Below are 22,339 nucleotides of genomic sequence, written 5' to 3' on the forward strand. Positions count from 1 at the left end.
AAACTGCTCAGTCAATTTTCTTTTTTTTAAATAGGATATTTGGATCCGGTGAATAAATTCGATTTCGTTTTTGGTTAATAAGATAGTAGTTTATTTACGAGATTCATCTTTTTATTTGTTTGCAGTAGGTGTTTTTTTTCGAGAATAAATGGCACTTAAATGGTTGATATGCTGTAGAAGTGGTACAGATTTAGAAACTGTCTAAAAGGGTGCGCCAAATAGAATATTTGCTTTCGTTGTAGGAAATTGTAAGATTGGTTCACGTACAGCGTTCTTGAGTTGTTCACAACCAGCACGTACTTGGCTGGCATTGGTTGTTAATGAGTCAAGCTGTTCACCCACTCAAACGAGATCAAAGAATTTGTATTAACTTTTTTATTGTCAAAAAATGACAGAAGAAAAATCCCTCCTCCATCAGTGTTTGTCCTAATATATATATATATATATATATATATATATATATATATATATATATATATATATATTATTTAATTGAAATTCACTGAGATGAGTATTATTTATTAAATGTATTTATTGGGGACTATTATCCTCTCATTATCTTACTTGTTTCACTATGTTTCGGCCAACTATTCCTCTGGCCTTCGTCAGGTGGTAACCGCGACGGATTGGCACTCTGAATCTCCTGACTGCATTTATTGCAATTACTGCCTTCCGTAGTTGTTGTCGTTTCACTACGTGGTCAGAGGAATAGTTGACTTAAACGTTGTGAAACAATTAAAAACAGGTGAGGATTATAGTCTGCAATGAATAAAATTAATATATATATATATATATATATATATATACATACAAAATAATCACGCTGGCACATCGGTTCTCGTCTGATCATCGAAGTTAAGCAACGTATAGTCTGGCTAGTACCATATGATTGACCTTTTGAGAACTCTACGCGCTGTATGTGCTCTCCGCTTATCTCGGCATCGTTTCCAGTCGTCCTGGAGCTGTATTTGCCACTGGTAGTTAACAACACTGACTCATGAGCGGTATGGTTGGTGATTGCGCAATTCTTGCTACAAAAATTTCACGGGCAGGTAAATTTATAGTGAGTATCCATAGTCTGTTTAGCCTAAATATATTTTTTTGTCCGTTGAAAAATGACAAAGTTATAGACCGTTGACTTAAAATGATTGTTTTTATGTCAATTTGATGGTTGAATATGGTTAAATTTGTCCTAATTTTGCATTAAATACTAATCTTTATTAATTCTACCCAATCCCTAATTGTACATCAAACGGATACTATAATATTTAGTCCGCGGTACCTTATAAATGCCCATAGAAAATCGTTTGAAACATCGATCTCTCGAACACAAAATATCCAAACATTTGTCAAAAACATTAATTCTTTCACCGTCAACTTGGTCCTTTTTTTTTTTTTACCAAGGAGGGGTCAGTTTTTGCGCTGAAATTTTTTCAAAGTCATTCACGCCTAGCGATCTTAACCTACGTTTTAAAAGCGTTATTTAGAAGGCCTGTAACGTTGTAAGTGCGCGGTGGGTCAGACAACTAAAACTTTCATTTTTTTTAATTTCCTTTTCTTTTTAGCCTTACAGTTTTGAGCCTGGTTACTGCGACTATTATTTTTTTGCGCTCGCATGGCTACTCGCTGATATTTTCATTTTTTTATGTGGTTGGTTAATTTTTTTGGTTCTTTGCGCTTACGCGGGTACTCGCTCAATTGAAACATTGGGGGGGGGCGAGTTGCTAAATAGCTTTCCTATACCAGCTCTTAACCTCCGGGCAGCGCCGGGTAGTATAAAATAATGGTACGGTTGAAAAAAATGGTAAGGTTATACTTATAAACATTTGCTTTAGGAACTGTTCAATTAAATGAAACTTAGCGTTGTTTGCAACTAATCAGAAACCAGAATCTCTTCATGCAAATATTAACTCATTTAGCAACCCGCGCAGACTTTTTTTGAGAAGATCTCTGCTCTTTGGCTGGAAAAATTTTTCAGTCAGAAATTTGTAAGGGCAAATTACCAACAGAAAACTGTTCATCACCATGACTTATGTTGATCAACCACCCATAGGAAACTCTTCTGAAATTAAACATGGCTTCCAATTCGAAACCAATAATCAATCATCATCTCAAAACATCACGCTTAAGGTTAAAGTCGTATTTTCATTGTTAAACGCGTATGTAGAACGGACGCATCTCCGTTCTTTTAGATGCCCATATTGGCAGATTTGTGCCATATTTGCCACAACGTTATATCCTCTCAAATACTGGCAGAGATGTTTCTCCCGTGGCAGAACCTTATCTTGAGCACGTGTGTGTTGCTGTCGACCCTGGCTGGTTTGGAATGTTTGGGAAGCCCCCCCCCCTCCAACCTTCCATTTGAAATGGATATGAGTAATGCAGGTCAGAATCGTCGCGCATTTCTAAAAGAATATTTTTTGACACTTTTAATAGGACCGAGTTTATATTCATTTGGGTTTGGCTGTTTTGTTTTATTGCATATTAATCTCTTCGGTCATTTAAATCAAAATTTTTAAAATACTTTTTACATATTTATCTATGGTCATTGGTTGTGGGGTTTGGTAGAGAAAAAATCTTTTTGGTTATGGTGTTGTAGAACGTGATTGGGGTTTCTAAAATATATATGCCTCCTGATACATAAACCTGACGAATTCTAACGGGAATGAAACGCGGAATATTCTGTGTAGCTTAAATGCCATATATATTTTCCTAACTTACTACACACACATACCCACACCCACACACGCACCCACACACACACACACACACACACACACACATATATATATATATATATATATATATATACACACAAATACTTTAGTAAGTATTAAATGCCTACAGACACTAGTGTTTCATCCTTTCGGGAATCATCAGTGCAGGGTGTCACGATTAACACCGGTCGATAGATTCGACCCGGCAACAGAAGCCATCTCTGCCTAACCTAATCCATTCGGCCACCATTAATCGCTAGTAATATTGTTGGAATTTAAACATTTATTTTTTAGAATGTCAGATCATCATTATACGATAATCTAAGCATAAGAGCTAAATTGACCGACTTTTTATTTCAACTGAAAGTGCTCAACGATAAGAAAACGAGTTTCTTAAAGGGGATATATATATATATATATATATATATATATATATATATATATATATATATATATATATATATATATACAACAATCAAGCCTCCCCGCATTGTCCGGTCAGAAAATACGCTTACAATATGATATTTTCATTATTATTATGATATTATAATGACCCCAATCTATCTATCTATATATATATATATATATATATATATATATATATATATATATATATATATAAAAGTGAAAGTGTCTGTGTATCTGTATCTGTGTGTCTGTGTGTCTATGTACATTTCCCTACGCAATAACTCTGTCAATTTGTAGTCTACAGACTCGAAATTTGATATACAGGATACTTAGGTTTGGGAAAATCGATGTGATCGGTTACGGCCAGAAATTTTGCGATTAAGAGGTAAAAGTTGACCTTTGAGAACTCTACCAAACTCCTTCGACAATTTTAGATATAGGTTCCTTGGACATGGATCTAAATTCAGTACTTGATTTGAACCCAAAACAATAAATTTAAGGGATCATAATAGGGGTCAAAGTTTAAAAAAAATTGACCTCTGCGGTCTCTTCCAAATTACTCAGACAATTTCTGGTCTAAATATTTGAAATTTTACATAAAGGGTATTCAGAGATAGGGCAAGCTTTTTCATCAGTTTGGGTCGAAAACTTTTAGTTACCAATATATTAATGTATGTATGTCTGTTTGCATGTCTGCCTTAAACTTTCAATAGAGGCGACGAATTTTACCAAGATCAGTATCGTTTTTAAGCTCGACCTTTCATATGACAAATATCGAAAAATTGGCTTAAAACATTAATATCTTCCCCTTCAACTAGGCACTTTTGTACAGGGGGGGTCACTTTTTTCGCCTATATTTTTCTAAAGTTATCCTCTTCTTTAGATCGTCTAGCCTTAATTTTAAAAAATGTCACTTCCGGTTTGGCGGTGGTCGTAACAGCATAGACGTTAGGTTTTACCCCGTTTTTTACCTTCTTTGCAGTACGGGTTCGAGCCTGCTTTCCTACTACCACTTTTTTTTGCTCGGGCTGAAATGCTAGTATAGTAATAAATTTAAAAATAATGTGCGCCACCACCGGGAATCGAAACTAAAACGCTTTGTTTACGATTTACTTTTTCTATGACATTACTACCTGAGCTATGAAGATATATGCCTGATTGCGTTACAGTTAAACGTTTTTAAATATTAGTAAAGTCAGGAAAACGGGAAACAGGAAAGAGAGTACAAAGTCTTAGAGAGCGAGGAAAATAAAATTGAATTTTTTAAAGCACCTCAAATCATGCCGGGACTTACCATCACCATGGCATAAAATATGAAGAAAAAAAAGAAAAAACAACTGTCTTGAAGATTAATATTTTAATATTCGAAAATTTTGAAAAGAAAAAATTAAATTTTATTTTTATTAAACAGCAATATTTATTTATAGGAATTTCACACATGTCTGGTATTTTTAACCGTTAAATGTTTATTTTTATATCGAATGTTTCTAACGGTTGATTTACTGTTATTTCAGAATTGCCAGCTTAAACAACATTTGTTCTCTTAACGCTCTGGCGTTGAGAGTTATCCCCCCTTTTTTATATTCCAACAGTAGTTTACCAACATGCCAGGACTCCATTTTCCTTTTAAAAGCATGCTGATACTAAATTTAACCGTTTTCATGTTCTATGAATCATATTTCATTGTTGGTTACGTATGAAAAAAACACAGAATTGTCAATTCAAAAAACAATTGCCCTCTAAACTCTTATATCATGTCATTCCTCCGTTTTTTTTTTATATCCCAGTAATAGTCTGTCAACATGCCAGGGTTCCATTTTCCTTTTAAAACGTTTCTTCATCAGTAAAATATCCTGATGGAATCACTGACCGTGTCCATCACTCATATCATTAAGTTTCTTCACCAGATTCTCCAGTGATTCTAAGTGACAATTTAGCAAAAAAATTGTATGGAAATTGGACAGAATTAGGCAATTTCAGGGGAGGGGATAGCAAACATTTGTTCACATTGGACTTGGAGACGACTATATTTTAGTCAGTTGGGAAGCAGGCCAATGGAATACAGTCCCACAGACGGGGAGATCTAGGAAAGAAAGTTTGTTGCTGGAATTTGCGTTTAGATTTAGGCAAGGATAGAAAATAGGGAAACTTGAATGCATTGGTTGTAACTTGACGAGTACTGTTTGTGAAAGTCTGTTGGGGGGACACTGAATAAAGCTCAGGCGAATACTTGCAGTGAAAATAACGATAATGTAGAGACAGGCTCGCAACGTCTCTTCTGTGGGGAAAGGGATTGCAGAATGACGAAAAATCATTGCCCACTAAATTTCGAAGACGGTTTGGAACTCTGTCAAGGCAGGGTAACTGTACGTTTTCGACCGTTGCGCAGTGTAATCGTGATTGTAAAATTTAATCTTACCGGATGTTTGCAGTACTCACTTTTATTGTTGTGAAATTTATGAGTACATAATCACCGATCGCACTTTGGTTAGAATTAACAACTTATCTTCAACTCGCTGTATCCGATACATCATTTCCAAGCGGTGTTGTTTTTGTATCAACTTTAAAGAGGTGGATTAGCTGTAAGCAAAACAAACTAAAACTTGAAAATTTATTACGATACTAGCGGCTGAGCCGCATCAGCACACACAACGCCGAGTCAAACATAAAATCGAGTACACTCAACATCAAGTACACTCAACATCGTCTTATCATCAACGATTACCTTGTGAACTCGGAGTATGGGAAATTCCTATATGCACAAAACAAAATCACTGAAAAAACAAAAATACCCTAACTAAGGGTAAGAATAATGAGTACACGTTGTATAAAATGATGGTTAAAATTATTACACACTTGTCAAGATTCGAACCTGGAATCTTCTGATCAGTGGTCAGAAACGTTATCTACTGCGCGACAAGTGCTGTCAGCATGGAGGAACATGGTACCACGAGTGTATACAGACAGTGCTAAATTCCATTGACATGGGCAGGTAACTTTTTCGACAATTGCACGAAACGGCCCGAAAACCCGTATTTAAGGCTTTTTGTGTGACTCGGCGTTGTTCGTTAGATAAGGAGAATCTAGGAACTCACATTTTTCAGGGAAAAAAGAATTTTTAAATTCGGTGCATCCGTTCGAAAGTTTTATTGGTACATACATGCACACATATAAATAAATAAATAAATAAATAAAAAATTTAGAATTTTATCGATACATTCACAGCAAGGACACTAAAACAACCCTCCATGTGTTTAGCATCATGCATAATTGCCATGGACAAAGCTTCTTTGCAAGGGCTTCCTTTCACTAGAACAGATACCTAAAACTACTTTATTGCTAATTACAACTCGGTCGTCTTTAGAATTAATGTCAACAAATTATTGTCACAGATGTAAATTATTTCGCCAACAGTAACGGTTTCCGAAACAATATATTATAATACCTTGATGATATACTTATCAGACATGTTTTTATTGTGTTTTGAGTCTAACGTTTTCACCAGTGAGTAATCAACGCACCAAATAAATGTCTTTATATAAACATACGTGGGGTAGTTATACGTGCCTGTCTGACTTTACTATTTCTCATCGCAACGTTTCATCATTGGCCGTTTCGTCTAATGGTTGCTGATCATCTGTTTAACATACATGAACAAAACTGTTCATACGTGGAAGACACAAGGAGACGTCCGCTGAGTCTCTTCAGTTTTTTTTAAGAGAATGGATTTCGAAAAGAGAATGCGACTAAATAACTATTTTCTTAACTTAACTTGTCAACTGAAGAAATGATTGACGCAGAGGACAGCGATCGAAGTAACATTTGGGTTAGTTTATTCTACATTATTGGCCGTGCCTCCCCCATATGGCTTCCCGCATGAAACTGACTGAAATCCTTATTTTTCTTCTAGCTCGGAAACGTGCCCAATTCGTTATATCTTTATATTGTTGGCTGTTTTGTCTACCTCGTTTAACATTTGTACCCCGTTATAATTCAGGTCACCCGTATTTGAGTGCATTTCTGATTGCCGATTAAAGTTATCTTGACATGCACTAAAGGTGACCCTTGTTAAAATTCACAATAGCTAACTTCATCCTAACTGGCGTTGGATATTTTATATCCAACATTATTTTGATATTGTTTAAAATCCAATTTTTGGACAGATAAAGAGAGAAAGAGAGAAATAGGGGAAGATAGAAATACAACTTCTTTAAACTTGAGTTTTAATTCTATTCATGTAAAATATTTATAATTGTTACTTCTGCGCATTGATTAATTAAATGATCTGTTTTGTAGGAGACGTGCCTTCATGAGATTGGCCACATTTTGGGTTTAGAACATGAACATAAAAGGGAAGACAGAAACTATTATATCCACCTTCTATTTGACAACATAGAACAACGTAAGTATCAGTTTTAGATAAAATATAACACACAAGTACTCTCTGATATAGTATCTATCTATCTATCTATCTATCTATCTATCTATATATATATATATATATATATATATATATACATACACGCTCATATGCGCTTTGTTACACGTTGATGCTATACTTCGGGATGTCTACCCTTCATCAGGCGTGTCTTCGACTTTAAAACGTGCATGTTATTATAGACGGATATTAATATATTATTGGTATTCACTAGTAAGTAGGTGAACCGAAGTTTCTGATCTCTCTCTGATATAGTATATTTATATCTATCAATTTATCTATCTATCTATCTATCTATCTATCTATCTATCTATCTATCTATCTATCTATCTATCTATCTGTCTCTGTCTCTCCTCTCTCTCTCTCTCTCTATATATATATATATATATGTACACGCTCATATGCGCTTTGTTACACGTTGATGCTATACTTCGGGATGCCTTCCTTTCATCAGGCGTGTCTTCGACTTTAAAACATGCATGGCGGGTTTTATTATAAGCGGATATTAATATATTATTGATATTCACTATCAGTAATTTTTCTCTATTTCATTTATTATCACAGTTAATAAACACTAGCGGGACCTGTAGAAATTCCACAGGGGACTCATTCATATGTAATATATTGATGTTGGCATTCTGTAGATGTTTGGTGTAAATAGAGACACTCAGATATTATTGTAGCTTTTTTGTTAAAACTGCAAAAGTATTTATCTAAGCTAGCACGAACGCCTGGCAAATCCCGGTCGTAAAGTATTAATATTAATATTTTAATTCTTGCAGATTTCGTATATATTATTATAAAGTTAATGTTCTATCGATTAGTATATATTATAAAGTTACGATTAAAAAATATATATATTTCCACATAATTGAGTGCATTAGCTTGAAGCGAAACCGAAATAAACACTTATGAAATATATATATATATATATATATATATATATATAACTGTAGTTCCTTCAGCCATAATCGAAACCGAAACCAAAACTTATGATTATTTCTTGATAAAATTATTTATAAAAAAAAATAAATGGCTTAAGTGCCGTTAGCTATGATCTAAACCGAAACCAAAACGTATGAAGAATTCCAGGTAAAATTATTTATGACAAGTACATAACAATTAAACTGCCCGCATGTAAGCATGACACAGAAAATAACACACACGTCATCGTATTAATATATAGATTATCAGCCACTTTAATGCGTACGCCTTCATCCGCCTTTGCATAAATACAGGCTGGAACAATGAAATTGTCGCCCTAGAAAAAATTTAAAACATGATTCCATTTCCGTTTGATGAAAACCGGCTTTTCTTTGTTGTTTAAGACCATCTACTAGTTCGCCAGTTGTGTACAAAGAGCGATAGGAGCCTTCTATCACGTGTGAAAATGACACAATGTGCAACCGGTGAGATCGGAAATGTGCTGCTGTCTACCGATCCAAGTTATGACAACAGGACCATTGCCAGCACCCTCCAAATGCATCGCTAGATTCCCACGAATAACAGGGACGTGCCCAGCGTGATGAAAACAAAGTTTCCGGTCACGGTTATGGTCTTTGGTGTGATTTCAAGTGGGGGCCATATCATGCCACCTCACATCTTCTTGAAAGTCAACACCAAAGTATACTTGTATTCGCTGAAGAGTGTGATTATTCCCAGATGCAACTAGATGGCCGCTGGAAAACTCTAGGTTTGGTAGCAGGACGACGCCGGCCTATACGTTCAAAGAGACCCAGGCTTGGCTTTAGAAGGAGTGCTACGACTTTGTACCATTTCTCTCACCGACACTACCCCCCTCCCCCGACCTGGTCCTGGATATGACCTAAAACTATATCCGATGCGGGCCTTGGGGAGTGTGGAGCCACCCTTTAATTGTCATTACTCCCAGGTCTACTCTGACCCGGAGTGGTAGTACCTGTTAGGGTCCCAGCTATGGGTTAAATAGAATCCGACTTAAAAAAACAAATATACTCCATTAAAAATCGTTCCTCAAAATAACTAGATTCGGCATTAAATAACCTGAAAAAGGTTGATATGCCGTAAAACAAAAACACCCCCCGACCTGAATTCGCTAGACTACTTCGTTTGGCCATACGTCGAGAACATCACCAACATGACCTCCCATAACACCCAAGCCAGTCTGACCGCCTCCATTCGTCGAGCTCCCTGCGGCACTTGTGAAAAAGGCATGTTCCCAGTTCCAGACCTGTATCGAGTTGATTGAGGCTGAAGGCGGCTACATTGTATAAATGTAAGCTCTACTACATAATCAAGTTACTTAAATTGATTTTTTCGATAAAAGTTTTAAAATAATATCGTGTTTTCTTCATTTAAGGCGACAACTTTATCGTTCCACCCTGTACTCATTTCTCCAAGCCACTCTTGTCTTCTTAATAAAAGTAAAAGAAAGCTATTTCCGTCCATGACTTATTTAAAGTGCCAGTTCATATATTCTTCATTCATTGAAAAGTCATCAGTCAAAATACGAGCGATATTTCTGGCTAACATGTATAACAGCCACAATACACACACAATATTACGATAAGTTCTACCGGATTTAATGAAACTACCATTACATTAGCACCGAACGTATCATTATAGATTGACATCTCGTCCCAGAAATACTTAGCGAACAAATTAAACAATTGCCCAACGAATTGTTCTTAAATCGCTATAAATACTTAACGTGAATGGCGTTTTCTCGCCTTAATTGAAAAGGCGTGGGGAGTTAATTAGAAATTTTCTTGGAATGGCAAAGCATTCATTATATACAAGTGCAATTGAAAATAATCAAGAAAAAACAAAGCAAACAATTGTGGGAAGTTGCCAGCATTTGTAAAGTAACGTTAATCTTAAACAAATAATACGATACAATACTACCTTTGTGACATAATTCATATACGAGCGTGCGAAAATATCAGCAGCAACGAAGGATGGCTGGCTTGCGAAGAGATTAGCAGCAGCAGTAGCCGAAAAAACGTGCATATGTAGATTAGGAAGTGTGCGCGAGAAGACTGAAAAACGTGCATATGCAAATAAAGTGTGCGCGAAATGGCGCGACAAGACAAAGAAAAAAAGAATGACATCACGCTCGGCAAAAAAAAATAAAAATAAATAAAGCTAAGAAAATGAACGTGTAAAGTCGAGGACCAGAATGGGCTGACGGGAAAGAGAAACGCGTATCAAGCTAGATGAACATGTGGCAGCGAGAGACGTTTTAAGTGGTGTCGAGACGGCAGAGTACAATAAAAACTTTTGTTAAAAAGAAAAAAAAAATGCCGACCCAAATTTTTTATTTATTCTTTCCTTTGTTTATAACTGCGGCGTTACATTTTGATTTAGTTATCTCCTTTTCACAGCGGGAAGATATGACACAACAGTTGCAAAAAAAAAAAAAAAAAGGATTTAAGACCTAGTACCAGCGATTAAGAGCACTGGCCTGCAGAAACTGCCGTGGTATCCCATCGGCATACTTTGGTTTGGGCTCCTCGCGCGATTAGCTATAAATTAACCCATTCTTAAAGAGAGAATACAGCACATAGTAGGGTGAACCTCATCCACTATTTAATTATCTCTCTCCCACTGCGGGAGATGTGACACAGCGATCGGAAAATCGGCTAAATTTCAATGCTATCGATGAAGAGCACGCTGGCCTGCAAACAAGATCTGGGTATCCCCGGCGACATACCTTGGTATGGGCGCCTCACGCGATTAGCAATAAAGTGATCCCCTTTTAAGAGAGAATAACACGTCTGGGAGGGCTGACCTTCTATAAGTGCACAGTGCTAGCAACATAACACAATCAACAGTCAAATGTTGACAACAACTGGAGTTAGTTTCTCTAATATGCGGTTATATATTTACTAACAGGCCATCCGGTGTTGCCCCGTCGTAAAATGAGCTTAAATATATTTCAATTTATGGAGATTTTTAAAAAATTTATTATGAAATAAAGTCTCTATTGATTATTATATTGTACCTAATATATTTTCGATCTCGAAAAGTAAAAAAAAAAATGACCAGGGTGCCATCGGCTAGAACTAAAACCTAAGCGCACAACTCAATCGCTGGATTCTTTAGCCACTAAGCCACATCCATACGCATGTAAATAGTTAAATGATAACGTTTTTTAATCTATGAACGTAGATTTTTGCATGCAACCAGGTTTAGTCGACTACTCCCGCCAAGGTCAATTGTTTTGTTTTCAATTTTTACCCTTAGCGGCAGATTTTGCCGGCTAAAAACCAAATTGAAAGTGTGCTACCGTTCCAAATATCCTATATATTAAGTTTGGTAGATACTTTTTGCACACATACCGACAGAGTCACTTAAAATAAAAATAAAAATACCAGCGGTGGTTGACGTTATGTTTTGAGAAAAATAGAAAAACATAATGAAATTATTAAAATAATCAACGTTTCTTCCTTATTTCAGAGGACATCTTCAGGATATTGAAGTAAAAATGCAAGAAAAGAAAAAGTCATAGATCGTACGAAAAAGAGAACAGTTTTTGAATCCTACCCATGTTGGGAAGGACAAACATATGTGTGCGTATGGGAAGGTTGGGTTGTTCAATGTCTATATATACACTTTAAAAAATGCGTTAAATAAATATATACACTTTTTTTTCTCTAAACTTATTCATTTTGTTGAAATATTTAAGGAAAAACGGTTAACCAGGATCTGTTTTGATATTTTGTTCTTTGATTATTATTTTTCCTATGCTAGGGGTTAAATGGTAGAAGCCTTTTCTTTGCGTAATAGTATTAGTGTTTAATATTTGTGCTGACTCTAAAAGTCTTCTTTTAGCTCTATCTATCACGTATTTTATAATTTTCGCTTGATCTAAATGAAATGAGTGATCGTGTTCTGCACAATCATTTAATTTAGATCATGCGAAAATTATAAAAAACGTTGATTATTTTAATAATTTCATTCGGTTTTTCTATTTTTCTCAATATATATATATATATATATATATATATATATATATATATATATATATATATATATATATTGTCCGTGTGCTAGAACGTTTTCATCTTAAATTCTATGCAATTATTCAGAATTTAGAAACAATGCATAAATGCAATCAAGCATGAGAGTTAAATGCAACGAATCATCACATACAAACCCTACAAATAAATAACTAATTAATTAACGCTCGTTTTTCAAAGAAATATGCAAATTAGTTAAAGTTTATGTAATTGCTCGCATATCCTTGACTGAGTATATTAAGAAGTCCGTTTTAATAATGTTTGAATAGAAAAGGTAGTTTTTTTTTATATCAGTGATGTCAGAGCGAGAAAAATACCCTAAACTTTATAGGTATATAGGTAATAAATATTGTCACGATCTTTTTGTTTGATATATCAGCCTCTATAGGTTATTTAAGGTCGGTTATGTTTTTTGTTGGGATTCTTTATTTTCTTGATTCAGATCTTGTGATATATTTTAAGCTCTTTTAGGAATTTAAAGACGTTTTTTATTAGTATATTCGAATAAATTTTTCACATTTCTTTTGAAGAAAAACTTTCTAATGTTCTTTAGTGTTTCACATTCCATGAGATTACGTTTGACTGTAATAGGTGTTTGGCAAGTGCTACATTGTAGTTGTAATTCTTTGTTTTATTTTACTTCAGTAAAAGTTCCCAGAAATCAAGTGGCTAACATTTGAACTCTATATGAGATACACAGATATTCGAATGTTCCGTTAAAGTTTTTTTAAATCTCTCAAACACTGAGTTTATTGAGAACATAATTTTCCTCTCCTCAATTAACCATTTTCATATGTTGTAGTAAATCTTTAATTTTGGTCTCTTGGTCTTACTGGATTCTAGAACAAGAATTTATCTAGTCTGGTGGAGTATCCAGCTTCATGCTATTACTTGATATAACTTTACTTGGAAAAGGTGCACCATTCCTTGTAAAAGCTAATGAAAGTTAACCATGGTGAGCTATTATATGGGCTGCGGATACTACGTGATTTTACTTCTAGGCAAAAATATCCTCATGTCAGCTTGTTCTGACAAACTTCTGCATAGAAGGACCTTAAACACTCGATGATAGTTTCTTTGTGTGCCCTATGAGGAGCCAGGATAGGATAACTTGTTCTTTCCTGAGTTTTGTGAGAGCAGGGACATATTTATCTATCTTGGATTTTATCTGACGTCTGATGATAAATAAAGATGTTGGTTGTCACAGCTGCACATTTTAGACTTGTATTAATTATCTAAACATCATTCCTTACGTCCCATTTTCATTTGCTCCTGAATGAATAGTTTTCTATACACTTGAAAGACATTCGACGACGAGGAATGAACCTGTTCCCTCTTATTTGGAGCAACAAGCATGGTGTTTCCTGGGAGCATGGCGTCCTAGGACAGATGACGTTATCTTTCAGTCTCTTTAACGTTTGTTGTCATCGATAGAATTATACACAATCATTGATTTCGTATCGTCAGTTGTGGGTTGTTGATGATGTATTATATAGACGAAATCTGGGTAGAATAAGGCGCTGTTGTTGTCGTCTCGCCTGAAGTGGGCCAGAGGATGAATTGGCAGAAAGCTGGTAAAACAACAACAAAAACAACAACAACAGCAGCAGCAGCAGCAGCAACAACAACAACAACAACAGCTATGAAGATGAGGATAACAATCCGAAAATAGATACATAAATACACAAATTATTTATCTAAAAAAAAAATTCAATAAAAAATAATGTATATGACTTATTTTAATTTGGTTTGTATATAAAACGCATATATTTAAATAAAATTTATTATCTTTATTTTATTTTACATTTTTTTATTTAGTCTCTCTCGTTATTTTTAATCTAAAAAAAAATACCCTTATAACATTTATTTGTTGATGTTTTTGTTGCAGTTGCCCGGACGGCCATGTTGTCGATTCATGACAAGCAAGAGAGTGGCTTCGATTTTCGCTCCGTAATGCTCTACAGACCAACGGTAATTGAATACCTTCCTCTCTTAGTGACGTCAAAACATCATTTAGACGTTATTTATACTCTAGTAGCTGTAATAGCTTTTTAGTTTTTGTTTATTAGATTGGCAAAGTTTGTCGAAAGTGCTCTGTTATTCGGTTGTTTAAAAAATGGAATAGAAATTTAAATTTCATCCCGTTTGAATGTTTTTCTTTTCCAATTTATTTTTTTTGCGCATGATCATCAAGATTAACCTTTTCAATTTCGTGATATTTTAAACAACTAAATTCTCTACATGTTATGCACACGTTCAACGTCGAACAATGTTTTTTGTTAACATATGATGGTTAGGTTTATTGGGTAAATAGAAGTAGGGGAACCTGGGGCAAAACGAGATAGCGGGGTAAAACGAGACACCACAGATAACTGAAAGAGAGAGAGAGAGAGAGAGAGAGAGAGAGAGAGAGAGAGAGAGAGAGAGAGAGAGGGGGGGGAGTCTGATCACCAAGAGATCACGTGGTAACGCCTTGCTGCCAACGTCTATCATTGTTTTATTCAGCCCCGTACATCGAAAAGCGGTAAGTATTCAAAATGTATCTATTTTTATCTATTTTTATGGTTCTGCTGAAATCGTGTTCTTTCCGAAAAAAAGATGCAGATTTGTCAAACAAGAATTAACGTTCTGACAGATATTTCGATGTGCCATGGTAATAGATGAATCAATTTGACCTACTTAAGCCTGGCATTTGTAAGCTCTTGCAGACTGGCTTATTCAGACCAAGATCCGTTTTATTTTGCCCCAAGCATGGGGCAAAACGAGACAATACAGTAAGCTGAATAAATCATTTGTATTTCTTTTGAAAATAATTTCTCATCTTTTTTTTTTGTTGTGGCATTGTTTTCCAATACTTTGAATGTTCAGTACACAGAATATGGTTTATATGTCAATGCTATCTTTGACTCGACAGTTCTTTTTCCCTTAAGTATCTCGTTTTGTCCCAGGTTCCCCTGGTATTTTGTCGTTCGCGCATGCGAATTGCTATATATCTATTTGTCTTTCTAGGCATTTTCTGCAAATGGCGAATCCATATATCGAGTGCTTGATCCGGACCAGGCGTATTTGTTGGGCACCCATAATTCGCTGAGTTATTACGACATCAAACACGTGAACAATCTGTACCAGTGTTATGGTAGGGACAATCCTTTTCCCTACTGCACAGTTTAGCTAAAGTAGAATTTTCCTCTCGCGTTTTTTGCTTATTTTCTTTCCGGAATATTAACCACATGTTTGTTATGTAGATTTTTATGACGACAATAAAGTGTTTGTCGTTTGCTAAGTGGACGCTTCAGCGTGTTAAGAGCAATGCAAAAATAAGGCCATTGTTTTATTTGGTCTGTCTCTTTTATTGTTTGCATGTGTGTAGTTATTGTTTTAAGTTCAGACATTTTACTTTAGTTTAATTCATTTCTGTGATGATTTCTTTTTTTTTTACAAGGTGGTCACCACTTATCAAGGCCCGTAAGCCACTCAGGGATAAGGGTTATTGCAAGTACAGTACGTTAGTGTGGAGATTTAATGAAGTGTTTACTTAAGGAGGCGGTTCATTAGGAATTTGTTAACGTTGAACTTGAAGACATCCAAGTTGTAGTCCGGTGGCAAGCAGGCAGACGGAACAGAGTTCCACAGGCGTGCAGTTCTAAGAAAGAAGCTTTGTTCAGGGAATCCACGTTTTGATTTAGGCACAGATAAAGAGTGGGGAAATTTTTTCACAGTGGATTTTTCTTATTACGTATGTGTTTTTAAGAGACAGGAACATGCTGAACATCTTGGTGTCAGTTCATACCTCCCCCCTAATGAAATAAAACAAAATAAAATATCTATTGTATATGTACCCGTGACATAAATAAAATATCGGGTACAAAAAATCACGTAAATTGATCAGATAGTTTTATTAAAAAAAAAAAAAATAAATAAATAAATAAATAAAAAAAATAAAGAACATCAAATTTTATGGCTAAACGACGATCAACGATCTCTCAAATACTTTGACAAGTGAGAGGAGCATTGGCGGAATATTGGCGGAAGTCCATACTTCGCTTGCATGAAAGTCCATACTTCTCTTACATGAAAGTCCATACTTCGCTTGCATAAAAGTCCATACTTCGCTTACATGAAAGTCCATACTTCGCTTACATGAAAGTCCATACTTCTCTTACATGAAAGTCCATACTTCGCTTGCATGAAAGTCCATACTTCGCTTACATGAAAGTCCATACTTCGCTTGCATAAAAGTCCATACTTCGCTTACATGAAAGTCCATACTTCGCTTGCATGAAAGTCCATACTTCTCTTACATGAAAGTCCATACTTCGCTTGCATAAAAGTCCATACTTCGCTTACATGAAAGTCCATACTTCGCTTGCATGAAAGTCCATACTTCGCTTACATGAAAGTCCATACTTCGCTTACATGAAAGTCCATACTTCGCTTGCATGAAAGTCCATACTTCGCTTACATGAAAGTCCATACTTCGCTTACATGAAAGTCCATACTTCGCTTGCATGAAAGTCCATACGTCGCTTACATGAAAGTCCATACTTCGCTTACATGAAAGTCCATACTTCGCTTACATGAAAGTCCATACTTCGCTTACATGAAAGTCCATACTTCGCTTACATGAAAGTCCATACTTCGCTTGCATGAAAGTCCATACTTCGCTTACATGAAAGTCCATACTTCGCTTACATGAAAGTCCATACTTCGCTTGCATGAAAGTCCATACTTCGCTTACATGAAAGTCCATACTTCGCTTGCATGAAAGTCCATACTTCGCTTACATGAAAGTCCATACTTCGCTTACATGAAAGTCCATACTTCGCTTACATGAAAGTCCATACTTCGCTTGCATAAAAGTCCATACTTCGCTTACATGAAAGTCCATACTTCGCTTACATGAAAGTCCATACTTCGCTTGCATAAAAGTCCATACTTCGCTTACATGAAAGTCCATACTTCGCTTACATGAAAGTCCATACTTCGCTTACATGAAAGTCCATACTTCGCTTACATGAAAGTCCATACTTCGCTTACATGAAAGTCCATACTTCGCTTGCATGAAAGTCCATACTTCGCTTACATGAAAGTCCATACTTCGCTTACATGAAAGTCCATACTTCGCTTGCATGAAAGTCCATACTTCGCTTACATGAAAGTCCATACTTCGCTTACATGAAAGTCCATACTTCGCTTGCATGAAAGTCCATACTTCGCTTACATGAAAGTCCATACTTCGCTTACATGAAAGTCCATACTTCGCTTGCATGAAAGTCCATACTTCGCTTACATGAAAGTCCATACTTCGCTTGCATGAAAGTCCATACTTCGCTTACATGAAAGTCCATACTTCGCTTACATGAAAGTCCATACTTCGCTTACATGAAAGTCCATACTTCGCTTGCATAAAAGTCCATACTTCGCTTACATGAAAGTCCATACTTCGCTTACATGAAAGTCCATACTTCGCTTGCATAAAAGTCCATACTTCGCTTACATGAAAGTCCATACTTCGCTTACATGAAAGTCCATACTTCGCTTACATGAAAGTCCATACTTCGCTTACATGAAAGTCCATACTTCGCTTACATGAAAGTCCATACTTCGCTTACATGAAAGTCCATACTTCGCTTGCATAAAAGTCCATACTTCGCTTGCATGAAAGTCCATACTTCGCTTACATGAAAGTCCATACTTCGCTTACATGAAAGTCCATACTTCGCTTACATGAAAGTCCATACTTCGCTTACATGAAAGTCCATACTTCGCTTACATGAAAGTCCATACTTCGCTTGCATGAAAGTCCATACTTCGCTTACATGAAAGTCCATACTTCGCTTGCATAAAAGTCCATACTTCGCTTACATGAAAGTCCATACTTCGCTTGCATAAAAGTCCATACTTCGCTTACATGAAAGTCCATACTTCGCTTACATGAAAGTCCATACTTCGCTTGCATGAAAGTCCATACTTCGCTTACATGAAAGTCCATACTTCGCTTGCATGAAAGTCCATACTTCGCTTACATGAAAGTCCATACTTCGCTTGCATGAAAGTCCATACTTCGCTTACATGAAAGTCCATACTTCGCTTACATGAAAGTCCATACTTCGCTTACATGAAAGTCCATACTTCGCTTGCATGAAAGTCCATACTTCGCTTACATGAAAGTCCATACTTCGCTTACATGAAAGTCCATACTTCGCTTACATGAAAGTCCATACTTCGCTTACATGAAAGTCCATACTTCGCTTACATGAAAGTCCATACTTCGCTTGCATGAAAGTCCATACTTCGCTTACATGAAAGTCCATACTTCGCTTGCATAAAAGTCCATACTTCGCTTACATAAAAGTCCATACTTCGCTTGCATAAAAGTCCATACTTCGCTTACATGAAAGTCCATACTTCGCTTACATGAAAGTCCATACTTCGCTTGCATGAAAGTCCATACTTCGCTTGCATAAAAGTCCATACTTCGCTTGCATAAAAGTCCATACTTCTCTTACATGAAAGTCCATACTTCGCTTACATGAAAGTCCATACTTCTCTTACATGAAAGTCCATACTTCGCTTGCATGAAAGTCCATACTTCGCTTGCATAAAAGTCCATACTTCGCTTACATGAAAGTCCATACTTCGCTTGCATGAAAGTCCATACTTCGCTTGCATGAAAGTCCATACTTCGCTTACATGAAAGTCCATACTTCGCTTACATGAAAGTCCATACTTCGCTTGCATGAAAGTCCATACTTCGCTTGCATAAAAGTCCATACTTCGCTTGCATGAAAGTCCATACTTCGCTTGCATAAAAGTCCATACTTCGCTTACATAAAAGTCCATACTTCGCTTACATGAAAGTCCATACTTCGCTTGCATAAAAGTCCATACTTCGCTTGCATAAAAGTCCATGCTTCGCTTACATGAAAGTCCATACTTCGCTTGCATAAAAGTCCATACTTCGCTTGCATAAAAGTCCATACTTCGCTTACATGAAAGTCCATACTTCGCTTACATGAAAGTCCATACTTCGCTTGCATAAAAGTCCATACTTCGCTTACATGAAAGTCCATACTTCGCTTACATGAAAGTCCATACTTCGCTTACATGAAAGTCCATACTTCTCTTACATGAAAGTCCATACTTCGCTTGCATGAAAGTCCATACTTCGCTTACATGAAAGTCCATACTTCGCTTGCATGAAAGTCCATACTTCGCTTACATGAAAGTCCATACTTCGCTTACATGAAAGTCCATACTTCGCTTACATGAAAGTCCATACTTCGCTTACATGAAAGTCCATACTTCGCTTACATGAAAGTCCATACTTCGCTTACATGAAAGTCCATACTTCGCTTACATGAAAGTCCATACTTCGCTTACATGAAAGTCCATACTTCGCTTGCATGAAAGTCCATACTTCGCTTACATGAAAGTCCATACTTCGCTTACATGAAAGTCCATACTTCGCTTACATGAAAGTCCATACTTCGCTTACATGAAAGTCCATACTTCGCTTACATGAAAGTCCATACTTCGCTTACATGAAAGTCCATACTTCGCTTACATGAAAGTCCATACTTCGCTTGCATAAAAGTCCATACTTCGCTTGCATGAAAGTCCATACTTCGCTTACATGAAAGTCCATACTTCGCTTACATGAAAGTCCATACTTCGCTTACATGAAAGTCCATACTTCGCTTACATGAAAGTCCATACTTCGCTTACATGAAAGTCCATACTTCGCTTGCATGAAAGTCCATACTTCGCTTACATGAAAGTCCATACTTCGCTTGCATAAAAGTCCATACTTCGCTTACATGAAAGTCCATACTTCGCTTGCATAAAAGTCCATACTTCGCTTACATGAAAGTCCATACTTCGCTTACATGAAAGTCCATACTTCGCTTGCATGAAAGTCCATACTTCGCTTACATGAAAGTCCATACTTCGCTTGCATGAAAGTCCATACTTCGCTTACATGAAAGTCCATACTTCGCTTGCATGAAAGTCCATACTTCGCTTACATGAAAGTCCATACTTCGCTTACATGAAAGTCCATACTTCGCTTACATGAAAGTCCATACTTCGCTTGCATGAAAGTCCATACTTCGCTTACATGAAAGTCCATACTTCGCTTACATGAAAGTCCATACTTCGCTTGCATGAAAGTCCATACTTCGCTTACATGAAAGTCCATACTTCGCTTGCATGAAAGTCCATACTTCGCTTACATGAAAGTCCATACTTCGCTTGCATGAAAGTCCATACTTCGCTTACATGAAAGTCCATACTTCGCTTGCATGAAAGTCCATACTTCGCTTACATGAAAGTCCATACTTCGCTTGCATGAAAGTCCATACTTCGCTTACATGAAAGTCCATACTTCGCTTGCATGAAAGTCCATACTTCGCTTACATGAAAGTCCATACTTCGCTTACATGAAAGTCCATACTTCGCTTACATGAAAGTCCATACTTCGCTTACATGAAAGTCCATACTTCGCTTGCATGAAAGTCCATACTTCGCTTACATGAAAGTCCATACTTCGCTTACATGAAAGTCCATACTTCGCTTGCATGAAAGTCCATACTTCGCTTACATGAAAGTCCATACTTCGCTTACATGAAAGTCCATACTTCGCTTACATGAAAGTCCATACTTCGCTTACATGAAAGTCCATACTTCGCTTGCATGAAAGTCCATACTTCGCTTACATGAAAGTCCATACTTCGCTTACATGAAAGTCCATACTTCGCTTACATGAAAGTCCATACTTCGCTTACATGAAAGTCCATACTTCGCTTACATGAAAGTCCATACTTCGCTTACATGAAAGTCCATACTTCGCTTACATGAAAGTCCATACTTCGCTTACATGAAAGTCCATACTTCGCTTGCATGAAAGTCCATACTTCGCTTACATGAAAGTCCATACTTCGCTTACATGAAAGTCCATACTTCGCTTGCATGAAAGTCCATACTTCGCTTGCATGAAAGTCCATACTTCGCTTACATGAAAGTCCATACTTCGCTTGCATGAAAGTCCATACTTCGCTTGCATGAAAGTCCATACTTCGCTTACATGAAAGTCCATACTTCGCTTGCATGAAAGTCCATACTTCGCTTACATGAAAGTCCATACTTCGCTTGCATGAAAGTCCATACTTCGCTTACATGAAAGTCCATACTTCGCTTACATGAAAGTCCATACTTCGCTTACATGAAAGTCCATACTTCGCTTACATGAAAGTCCATACTTCGCTTACATGAAAGTCCATACTTCGCTTACATGAAAGTCCATACTTCGCTTGCATGAAAGTCCATACTTCGCTTACATGAAAGTCCATACTTCGCTTACATGAAAGTCCATACTTCGCTTACATGAAAGTCCATACTTCGCTTGCATGAAAGTCCATACTTCGCTTACATGAAAGTCCATACTTCGCTTACATGAAAGTCCATACTTCGCTTACATGAAAGTCCATACTTCGCTTGCATGAAAGTCCATACTTCGCTTACATGAAAGTCCATACTTCGCTTGCATGAAAGTCCATACTTCGCTTACATGAAAGTCCATACTTCGCTTGCATGAAAGTCCATACTTCGCTTACATGAAAGTCCATACTTCGCTTGCATGAAAGTCCATACTTCGCTTACATGAAAGTCCATACTTCGCTTACATGAAAGTCCATACTTCGCTTACATGAAAGTCCATACTTCGCTTGCATGAAAGTCCATACTTCGCTTACATGAAAGTCCATACTTCGCTTACA

At 36.5% G+C, this 22,339-nt stretch overlaps 1 protein-coding gene across 1 annotated transcript in view; it reads left to right on the forward strand.

Annotated features, from left to right (window-relative positions):
- Positions 1-22,339, forward strand: part of LOC145247979 (protein SpAN-like) — a 301,691-nt gene that overhangs the window by 138,108 nt on the left and 141,244 nt on the right. Inside the window, exons 6-8 of the mRNA XM_080109637.1 lie at positions 7,422-7,527; positions 14,452-14,534; positions 15,573-15,699. Coding sequence (XP_079965763.1) covers positions 7,422-7,527; positions 14,452-14,534; positions 15,573-15,699 — 316 coding nt within the window. The remainder of the gene's footprint in view (positions 1-7,421; positions 7,528-14,451; positions 14,535-15,572; positions 15,700-22,339) is intronic.

The sequence above is a fragment of the Euprymna scolopes genome, chromosome 26, assembly GCF_053919585.1.
Source record: "Euprymna scolopes isolate OS-2025 chromosome 26, ASM5391958v1, whole genome shotgun sequence".
NCBI classification, from domain to species: domain Eukaryota; kingdom Metazoa; phylum Mollusca; class Cephalopoda; order Sepiida; family Sepiolidae; genus Euprymna; species Euprymna scolopes.